At 49.4% G+C, this 11,508-nt stretch overlaps 1 protein-coding gene across 1 annotated transcript; it reads right to left on the bottom strand.

Moving 5' to 3' along the window:
- Positions 1 to 6,880: 6,880 nt before the first annotated feature.
- Positions 6,881 to 7,908, bottom strand: LOC125512280 (dehydration-responsive element-binding protein 1A-like). Its single transcript, XM_048677378.2, has one exon. The coding sequence runs from the start codon at positions 7,799 to 7,801 to the stop codon at positions 7,115 to 7,117; it is 687 nt and encodes a 228-aa protein (XP_048533335.2). The 5' UTR covers positions 7,802 to 7,908; the 3' UTR covers positions 6,881 to 7,114.
- Between the last annotated feature and the right edge of the window lie 3,600 nt (positions 7,909 to 11,508).

Genomic DNA, 11,508 nt, shown 5'->3' with positions numbered 1-11,508 from the left:
TACAGCGCAGTGCCATTCTACATGGGGTAGCAACATTCTCATTGGCAGAGGATGATTTCGCGTATGCCTCTGTCGCCATCAGTAAGAATGGTGAGCTCGAGCAATTGAAGCAGCGGGAAAACGAACCAGCTAATTCAGGCTGAAATGGCGCTTTCAGTGGCGACTGGCGGCTGCTTGAACGAAGACGGCTTACGGAAAAGAAAGAATACGAAGCAGCTCTCCAAGACCCTTCCATCGTCGTCTTGCTCTAGCTGAACTGCCCAAGGACCCCATGCATGCATCTTCTAGCGTTAGGCAGGCCTATCGGAATCAAACGGTTCCTGTGCACCGCTGCATTGTACGCGGTGAACATGTCAGTCGTACGCCTGAGCCTTGAGCCCGGGCAAACCCCATTCGTCGACATGGTCGTGATTTCCACGGACACCATAATGGCCTTCCTTACAGGTTTTGGTGTGCGTCCCTTCACTCTCGCGCCGTACGCTCGTACACCGTCCCTTCTGCTTCGTAGCTTCTGGCCGAGCTACAATACAAATTTTCTCCCGGCTAGTCCTTCTGATTCCTCTTACCAGACAGCCAAGGCGAGGCACAGTCTCCTCCGCTGTAACGGGCGCCAGCTGCCGGCTGGACAGCAAAATGCCGCCTACCAGTACATACACTTGATCCATATTCAACTGCAACTCTGTAGGCACAAGGACCAACTTGGTACCGCTACTACGTGCTCCTAGCATAATATTGAGTGAAGCTTTCCAAGATCACTGCTGATCCTTGTTATCCAAGACGTTGCTGCCTTAACCACCACCCTACAGGAATAAATAAATGATCAGGCCCTTTTTTCTACTATATATATTTTAATCTCCGGACGTTCCAAACGCCTGGAAGCACGCTTGCCTTGCATATGACAACAGACGGTAGGGCACCGTTGAGTGTTGACAACTCAAAGGACCCGTACCAATAAGAGCACCATCATCACTGTTGTTCATGGTGGAAGAAGGTGGATTACATAAATTATTGATGAACGAATTAAAGACTAATCGCATAGGTTGTTCGTTTCACCTTCACCTATGCTTCATCTTTCTTCCAAGGACCTGACCATGTAGTGACCAACTGGGGCAACAGTGAGTAGGAGCACAGTGGCTCATTAGAAGGGCTTTGATTATTGGTCAGTCGAGTACCGCCATTTCTTCGGAAGAGGAACTAATTGTTAGGTAGTGATGATTAACTATTAGGCTCATGGATCGATCGATCACCTAATAATTCGGGTCGCTCAAAAGTGGAAGGATTTGGAAAAAAAAGAGGAGGCCAAGACCCAAAAGAGTGGTGATAGGTGGATTTAAAATGAAGATTGTTTTGACTAATTGTAGGGGGGCCTGGCAACTGGGTGCGCAATTTGTGCTTAAATATGGTAGCGGCTGGTTTAATTTAGAAGCAACGCAATCTTCTTTACTTTACGAAATCCGCAGAGATACTGTCGCTAAGCAGTATCAAGTTAACAAGCTCCGGAAATAAGCAGTGCCAGATAAACAAGTAACCACACGTGTAGCTCGTCCTCTACCCCTTGCATCCTGTTTTGTCATCTTTCGCGATGCTTTTGTTTTCCGATCGAGTGCCCGTTTAGTTTAATTTGCAGCTTGATCTGCTCTGTGACAAGCATGATTAGGCCACTATAGCTAATTAATTCCGATCCTTTTCCATGCATGCGGCTCATGGGCAGGGGATATGGTACGTTTAGGGCACAATGCGCCGCCTGGCGATATATGTGTACCCAGAGATCTACACAGCCGTGTTAAAGAAAGGGAACTGGATTTGCTTTAGCATATACAGTAGGTTTGTTAATATATACGCTTAAAAGAGCTTATCCTGCGCTGGCTGACGCCTCCGAGGCACTAAAAATACAGGTCATTGTTTCTCATGCATGAGTGCATGCATGCATGATTAAAGCCAAAAAGTGGCAGAATTATTCGCACTCAAGCCCAATACAAATTCAATATGTAGATCCATATGCGTACGCAGGTCGTTAGGAACTTAACGGCATATGCATACTTGGACAAAGGAGAGACACAAATATGTGCGTGAATCATGACGAGCAGTAAACAAACAGTGTTAGTGTATAGGGTAATGCCATAATTGCCCACGCACATGCCATGGAAAATAAAGGCTTAACTACAACTTGTTTAGATTAGAATTAAGCTGTACATGAGCCCCAGACTATTGCGCGACATGAACACGAGGTAAGCTAGCTGTCACCTTTGTGAGTGGTATTCAATCTGGGCGCAAGATCTCTCTGATCGAGTGAGTACGCGATCAACAACTACTACAGCCTGTGGCGGTCTTGTATACTCGCATGCGTCTACGCTTTCTAGATCTATCTGGTGTACAGAAACGATCTTCACCAGCCGTGCATTATTCATGCTGGAACTAATGGAATCCAACACACGTACAGTATTCGATGGAGGCCTCTGCGTACTACAGATCTCGAGCTGCACTTGCATCCATGTTAGTGCATGTACATTTGCGAAACTCATGCGTGTCTGCTTACACATGCAAATGCAAATGGGATTTTATTAACATACGAAGCGTTGAAGTGGCGCCGCGCGATGAAACTGGCACGCCATATGGACGACGGGACGGAGTGGACTCGGCAACAAACTGCACCTCACTCCTCCATAAACTATGCCCCACTGGCATTAGTTTGGGATCTGGCTGTCGGCACGGTCAACATCGGTTCAGGGAATTCCGTTAGATCGATCGTCGTGCTTGGGCAGGGGCTAATTTTTCTCCTAAAACGGTGAGCTGGTGACAGATTAGGGCAGGCAAGTGGCGTGACAGACGGTGCTGCTGAGCTCGTTCCGGTAATACGTTCTCTCGCGCGCAGCACAACGCATGCATGATTGCATTGCATCACTGGGGCACGTACGTACGGCTCTACTGCTCCGCGCTTTGTTTTGTGTCGCGCGCGCGTGGCTGTGGGGACCTAGCTATACACGCGGAATGTAATGCATACTGTAGTGTAGAGTGTATGGTAGTCGTATATATCTTACCTCCACTAGGTATTTATCTGCTCTGTTTGTGGCTTTGGTAAGCCTGGGCTATGTATCTATGTCGTGTTGACACACTATTAATCTACGCCGCTGGTGTTAAGAAATGATCAGATCGGGTTGAGTTGAACCTGGTGACACTCCCTTGCTTCTCTCATGTACCACCAGGACCTGCTGCCGTAGTACCGTTTTGTCTGGAGAGGGAGCTGCTGGTGTGTAGCTAGGTCCTCACTAGTCACTACTCACGATTCACCAAGTCTTTGATATGACGAGTCAGGACCAAACCCACAACTAGTCTGTAGCCCATACTACGCTACCGTGCTCCTCTTAAGTCCAAACCCTAGCTAGCTAGTACTTTGTAGCATGCCACCACCTACACTGCACCGTCGCTCTCCTAGTCCTAGGGAGGGAGGGAGCATCGCATTCGTGAATTGCTTTACCTGTGTACATGGTACCTACCTATTTTTGGCACGGCCTCCTTGGCTCCAAGTAGGGCGTTTGCGGTGGAGTAGCGTGCATGTAGGAGAGCATATAAAGAACGCGGGAATTTGGCCAGATTTTGCACCAAAGGTATAATTACAGCTCAGTCGGTTAAGAAACAGTCATTTCTTGGTCGACAAGAGGCGTCCCATCGGCACCTTCTTGTATACTTTTTGATAATTGCACAAAAATCATGTGTACATCAGATGGTTCTTAAACACCGTAAGACGCAGCCCCAGCCCCAAAACCCATCTAGCCCCCCCCCCCCCCCCCCCCCCCACCACCACCTCCCTGTCATCTTGATTGGCCTCCTCGTCCTCCTTTGACGGCTAAGTCGATGAGGCTGTGTGGGAAGGCTATGACCTACTTGTGGGAGTTGTAGTTTCCCTCTCTTCTGGCATTAGGATGGTCTCCGTTCGGTGGTGGCGACCGCTTCTTCATATCGTCCTCAGATCTGGTTCTTCGGATCTGGCGTTTTCGTGTGCAGGTTTGCCTCAACCGCGTTATTCTGCAATACGGAGCAGACAATGTGGCTATACGTCTTGGTCCTCTGGCTCCAATACTGATCGATGAAGGTTGGCTAGACTCGGCCTCGTCAAGAAGCGTGTGTGGTTTGTGTTCCCAGACTCCGTCTTGCCGAAACTGAGGAGTTCTAAAGGGCCTCTCTGTCATTTTTTTCTTCTTCGGGGTGATGCTTTTCTATGCAGATCATGACCAACGGCGTCTTCCAGTCTACATCGGTGACTTCTCGGTTGCTGCTTTTACAAGCTCCTGCGTTTAAACAAGTCTGTTCCGCTGAGACGGAGATCCAAAGGCGGCAACGAGCTTTGCTCGCGGTGCATTGCCGGTGGATGCAGGAGAAACAAAACTTTGGCTGTCAAGTATTTGGATGTATTTTTTAATTTCTATAATGGTGTTTCTTTAAGGGCATGTGCTACTTGATATATGTCTTTTCGCCTTTTCACCAAAAATAGATCAGATGATTATTAGAGGTGACTTAGAAATAGAAATAGTTGTTTCTCAGGCGACAAAGAAATAACAGAGTTGTTATGGGAAACAAACGTCCTTCCATTCTACTGTTGGCCGACCCTCTCCACAATCGTCAATACTTCCTCTCTCTTTTTCAACAACAGAGATGGTCGTCTCGAGTAAGGGTGCCGACGCTCCAATCAAGCATGATGGGCCGTTGTTACCCGTACCTCTAGGAGTGGCTCCCATGGTGTGCGCAGTTTCTTCATAGATTTAAGTGGTCTTAGACTTGGCCCAGGCTGTTTCCTATTCAAATTCTCCCTCCTAGCTTCTATAATTTACCATGTCTCTAGGCTTTTGCTCGCCATTGTTCCCTCCCTCCTCCTTCATCATCATCCATCTCTTCTCCCTTCTCCTACCTCCTCATCCTTCATCCCATGATCCACGTATGTCGCTCATCTCTTCCTAATCAAAGCACCGAAGGTTCGACGTGTAAGTTTTTTTGATTTAGAAATACAGTTATGACTTATGAGTGGATATATATTTTCAGCTTGGGACTGCATCAGGCGCGTGAGAAAAAGTAGTCAAGTCAAGATCCGTGTGAGCCGTTGGATTGACATCCTATGGCCATGGCTTCTTCTTCCTCCACCTCTCGATGCTGCCGCCAATCGACGCCGGCCTAACTGCCTATTGTCGCAACGCCACCCAGCGGTCGACTACGATGCCGCGCACATGCCTCGCCACCCCTCCACGTGTTGCCGAAGCCTCGGCCAGACCTCTAAACCCCGGCACAATCTCCGTCATGGGCAACCTCCAAGCAAGCCCCAACACCCGAACCCGTCAACCTCCGACTCAAACCAGAACCGGGACTAAAGGCTCTTCACGTGGCCGGTCCACCTTTAGTCCTGGTTGGTAACACCAACCGGTACTAAAGGGAATTTTCTGATTTTTTTTGAATTTTTTTTATTTTCAAATTTTTGAATTATTTTAACCTCTAATCTCTAATCACCCCTCATCACTGCTCAATTTAATCTCTAATCACCCCTCATCATTCCAAATCATCTAACTTTCCGGACGGTCACCCATCCTCCCACTCCCCCAGCCTGAGCACGCTTAACTTCCGGGTTCTATTCTCCCTCGTTTCCAAGTCTGCACTCGTTGTTTTCCTCACAATAGTAAGATGTCAATCCTATTAACCCTCAGGAGTTTAGCTTGAGCATGAAGTCACACATTTCACTGTTTGAGTTAAAAAACAATAATTTTTTAGTAACACTAATATTTCTTGAATAAGTAGTTTGACCATTGTTTGACCATGGTTTGACCATAGTTTGACCAGATTTGACCAAAATTCAAAAAAACTGAAATAATTATTTAATAACACTAATATTTTTGAATAATTATTTAGTAACACTAATACTTCTTGAATAAGTAGTTTGACCATAGTTTGACCAGATTTAATGAAAATTTAAAAAAACTGAAATTTGAGCATAACTTTTTTTTCTTTTGGAATTTGAGGATTCTACAAATTTGCAAACAGGCCGTAGGCGGTCTCCATCGGATGTAACTTTTCGAGTAGATGATTTTTCATATAAAAAACTTTTTAATCCGAGTTCGTATGCAAAAGTTATGCCCATTTTACAAATTCCAGAGAGATTTTGTAAATAAAGTCAAAATTCATATTTGTAAATTTTCTCAACAACTAGACCACATATCACATGGGAAACTTATTTTATTTTTTTGACATTTCCATCATTTTTTTTTGTTTTTTTAAAACTGAAAAGGCGGTCCACGGGGGGAAGGAGGGGAGAGTTTGAAAATGGGACCTTTAGTACCGGTTCATGCCATGAACCGGTACTAATGCCTCAAAGCCCATTAGTCCCGGTTGGTGGCACCAACCGAGACTAAAGGTCTAACCTTTAGTACCGGTTGGTGCCACCAACCGGGACTAATGGGCATCGCACCCTTTAGTCCCGGTTCGTGGCACGAACCGGAACTAAAGGGCCCAGGTGAACTGGGACTAATGCCTTAGCCGTACGAATCGGGATAAATGCATCCATTGGTCCCGGTTCTGGACTGAACCGGGACTAATGGGCTTACCCGGCCTGGACCAAAGCCCCCTTTTCTACTAGTGCTGCCATGTCTGCTCTGACTCGGGATCGCTCCTGGCTCGGCCACTCCGCCTTGTCCTTCGCCCAAAAGCGATCAACCCTAATCGGAATTTCAGGCAACTGATGAATAGCAAATGCACACAAAACTGCATGCAGTGTCACTGCAAGATAAGTTGGCCAGTATTTTCGATCAGGAACACCTTTTCTGGTAATGCGGATGGGGAAATAGACTCGACATATGAACAACACCAGAGGAGCAAGTTCAAGAGTATGTGGCACGAATCACCATGTAAAGTAGCTGAGCTTTATTCAGTTTTAAGAAGGTATGAATCCACAAACTATCTTTAGCCTGCGATTCTACTGCAGTTGCCCTTTGTTAGTACACCACGCAGGAGTCGATTTTACCAGTGTGCTCGGTAACACGCCGCATGCAGATCATCACCATAAACCCAACTTGGAACTGACATGTATGCCGCGTGTTGCCGGCCCGGTCCCTAGCTGCTCGTCACACGACACGGATCGTTAGTGCTCCCAGAGCAGCAACGGCGCCGGCTCGAACCGGAAGTCGTCGGCCCCGCCGTCGTGCCAGGAGTAGGCATCATACGTCGAGGGAGGCAACGCGAAGCCGAACTCGTGAAGGAACTCCGGCAGGTCGAAGAGCGCGAGGTCAAGAATGTGGTCGTCCGGCAACGCGTGCGCTGCCGCTGCAGGTGCCGGCGCTGGCTCCTCGACCTTGGTGTCCGTGTCCTCGACGGCGTCCGCGTCCGGTGCGCGGTCCATTTGCGCGGCGAGCGCGGCCGCGGCTCGCACGTCCTCCGGCGCGGAGGTGGCGGGGCGGGGCAGCTGGTGCGCGGTCTCCGGGAAGTTGAGGTGCGCGGCGGCGCGGCCCTTGATGGCGAGCGCGGCGACGTCGTGGGCGCGCGCGGCCATCTCCGCGGTGTCGAAGGTGCCGAGCCAGATGCGCGACTTCTTGCGGGGCTCGCGGATCTCCGACACCCACTTGCCCCAGGCCCGCATGCGCACGCCGCGGTACGTCGGGTGCTTCAGGTCCCGCCGCGGTCGCTTCCTGCCGCCCGCGGCAGCAACGACGCCGCCGCCGCTCGACTCGTCAGAAGACGACGTGGCGACTGGGGAGCCGGGGCCGGAGCCGAGGCTGCTGCAGGTGGTGGAGGAACTGGACGCCGGCGACAGCGCACCCTTCTCGTCCATGGGTACGTACGTGGTGGTGGTGGTTCTGAGGAGAACTTGACACAGTGGTCACGGCTCGCAATCTCAAACAGTCAGGCTGTCTGGTGTATGCTTGTCACTTGCTACGCCTCAGGGCTTAAGAGTGAGCGAGATATATACTGGTATTTGTAGTGTCAGGTGGGCAACGGATTAGTATTAAATTATCGAGAGGGTCAAGGTAGGGACTGGGAGTGCAACGTGTATACAGTACTTGTTTTTGCGTTCCCGAGGAGGCGAGGAAATGTGATTGTTATGCAGAGTATGTTTATATATTAGTAGTAAAAAAAGGCTAGTTAAGCAAGATGACGCGGCTTTGTGGGAGGGCCATGTGTGACGGATTGAAGTTTGACTAGCTAGCTTGTCAATGATCTCTTTTGGTACGTGCACAGAGGAAGGCTACAAGGGATTTTATTTTGGTATTTTTTTTCTATTTGATACACAATTTGTGTATGGATGGAAGTCAGGGTGGACGATTTGGGAGCCTGGAGCGCGTCATACATGATCATGGTTGCAGTCGGATAATTTCGGTTAGGTCGGACATGACAGTATGACGGATGGACGTAAGTCGATTGGAACAGAAGACGGTGGTGAGATCGGCGACGACATAGGAGCGTGAAGCTGATGGTGGCCGACTTCTGGGCGTGGAAACACGTGGCACATGCCCGAGGCTTGTGCGGCTTCGGCAAGACTATGGCGCGGGATTGATTCAAGGTGGTGTATACACGGAGCTTGAAGTCAATGAGGCGCAAGAGTGGACTGATCATCTACCATGGGGTCATGTTGAAGGTGGAGCTGGATTGAGGGGCTACGACGTAAGTGCACAGAGAGTCGAAGCCTATTCGGCGGGAAAAAGCGAGGAACACGTAGTTCGGACTGGAGCCCAGTGGTCCGATGGAAGCGTGAAACTCGTCATCGGTCGGTGATGATCGGTGATACTCTGCAGTGGGGGTTGAGTGGTGTGGGTTCGCGACCCTTTGAGACTCGACCAGGACAGCGGAGGCTCGACGCGGTAATAGCGGCGAGACGTGCGGCGCTCACGGGGCATGGAGACGGGCCAGGGCTCTGGTGGTCATACATGTGGTGAGACAACTGCGAATTTGACTCGGGATGATTACAAGCAATGGTGAAATTCCTTCAAGTTTCAGACAGGCGGTCAAGAAAGGAGCGGTGATGTTGAGTTCAGGTAACTCTTATGTGTGACATCCAATATGTGAGTTGTTCACTTTCATGCAGGTCAGTGATCAATGTGTGATGGCGTTGGACGGATACTCTGGAAGTTGGGAGCGCAAACTAGAGTAATGTGGAACTTAATTTCGTTTGAGTGTTGACTCTGGTCAAGAAAAGAAGGGACTACAAGTTGCAGGTGGAGTCATATGGAGTCTTTGGAGTAGCAGCGGTACTCATGGGATAAACTCAAGTCCAATGTACATGGAAGTTTGACGCATTGATAAATTCAAGGTGGTGGAGAATATTCTCCAAGGTGGAGTTTGTTAGAGTTGTGTCGAATATTGTGTACAAGGTAGGTTACAGTTGGACTAGGAGTTGTATTGTGTTTACATAGGATATGGAGTTGTGTCCTAATAGGACACTTGTATCCTATGCCTCTCTTATATAGCGGGGGTAGACACACGATGTAACCTATGCCAGCATAATAGCACCGGAACGCAGTGGAAGCCGGCGGCATGTGCCGGTGTCTAGGGCGACCGGGTGCGGTATTATGACGGTGTCACGGGGAGGAGCGCCCGTAGTCAGGCCCCGTGGATGTAACCATATCGGTGAACCTCGTTAACAAATCTCGGTGTCATGCTCGTGATTGCTTGATCCTCGGTAGATCGACGGAGTGCCTCGGATTTATTCTAACAAGTGGTATCAGAGCAAGGTTCGATTTGAGGCTGTGATGTTGATTTGGAGGAGGAGGAAAGCTCGACGTGGATTGATGTTTTCCGCACAGGAGGTCGTCTGAGACAGAAACGTGCTGGCTGGAATTTTCGATCCGCAGGAGTCGGCGAGTACAAGAAGCTATCAGAAAGTGGCACGTGGCGACGTCAACGTGGAACTCGGCGGGATCCCGATCGGACTTGGGCGACGTGTACGTGCGTGAGCAGAGTTCTCGGCGAGATCGGGTCAAGCGCATACCGCGTGAGCGCAGCGATGCAGTGCAGAGACCCAAGTGCGGGGCTGCAGCCCGTGCAGCCGGGCAGGCCGCCAGGCACGGTGGATCGAGCAGACCAACAGGCCAGTGCAGAACCATGGGACAGCCTGCGGGATGGAAAGCTGCGAGCCGGACGTGCCGAGCACGAGATTTGTTTGGACAAAAAATAATGGCGAAAGGACCAAGGACCAGGCGTGATGCTATCTAAAAGGAGGAAAGAAATACAAGTCCAGAAGCTATGTGTGACGGATTGGAGTTTGACTAGCTGGGTTGTCAATGATCTCTTTTGGTACGTGCACAGAGGAAGGCTACAAGGGATTTTATTTTGGTATTTTTTTTCTGTTTGGTACACAATTTGTGTATGGATGGCAGTCAGGGTTGACGATTTGAGAGCCTGGAGCGCGTCATACATGATCATGGTTGCAGTCGGATAATTTCGGCTAGGTCGGACATGACAATATGACAGATGGACGTAAGTCGATTGGAACAGAAGACGGTGGTGAGATCGGCGACGACATAGGAGCGTGAAGCTGATGGTGACCGACTTCTGGGCGTGGAAACACGTGGCACATGCCCGAGGCTTGTGCGGCTTCGACAAGACTATGGTGCGGGATTGATTCAAGGTGGTGTATACACGGAGCTTGAAGTCAATGAGGCGCAGGGGTGGACTGATCATCTACCATGGGGTCATGTTGAAGGTGGAGCTGGATTGAGGGGCTACGACATAAGTGCACAGAGAGTCGAAGCCTATTCGGCGGGAAAAAGCGAGGAACACGTAGTTCGGATTGGAGCCCAGTGGTCTGATGGAAGCGTGAAACTCGTCATCGGTCGGTGATGATCGGTGATACTCTGCAGTGGGGTTGAGTGGTGTGGGTTCGCGACCCTTTGAGACTGGACCAGGACAGCGGAGGTTCGACGCTGTAATAGCGGCGAGACGTGCGGCGCGCACGGGGCATGGAGACGGGCCATGGCTCTGGTGGTCATACATGTGGTGAGACAACTGCGAATTTGACTCGGGATGATTACAAGCAATGGTGAAATTCCTTCAAGTTTCAGACAGGCGGTCAAGAAAGGAGCAGTGATGTTGAGTTCAGGTAACTCTTATGTGTGACATCCAATATGTGAGTTGTTCACTTCCACGCAGGTCAGTGATCAATGTGTGATGGCGTTGGACGGATACTCTGGAAGTTGGGAGCGCAAACTAGAGTAATGTGGAACTTAATTTCGTTCGAGTGTTGACTCTGGTCAAGAAAAGAAGGGACTACAAGTTGCAGGTGGAGTCATATGGAGTCTTTGGAGTAGCAGCGGTACTCATGGGATAAACTCAAGTCCAATGTACATGGAAGTTTGACGCATTGATAAATTCAAGGTGGTGGAGAATATTCTCCAAGGTGGAGTTTGTTAGAGTTGTGTCGAATATTGTGTACAAGGTAGGTTACAGTTGGACTAGGAGTTGTATTGTGTTTACATAGGATATGGAGTTGTGTCCTAATAGGACACTTGTATCCTATGCCTCTCTTATATAGCGGGGGTAGAC

Source organism: Triticum urartu, chromosome 6A (assembly GCF_056163025.1).
Source record: "Triticum urartu cultivar PI428250 chromosome 6A, HENAU_Tu73, whole genome shotgun sequence".
NCBI classification, from domain to species: Eukaryota; Viridiplantae; Streptophyta; class Magnoliopsida; order Poales; family Poaceae; genus Triticum; species Triticum urartu.
The sequence above is the reverse complement of the archived record's forward strand: the minus strand, read 5'-3'. Positions and strand labels throughout refer to the sequence as shown.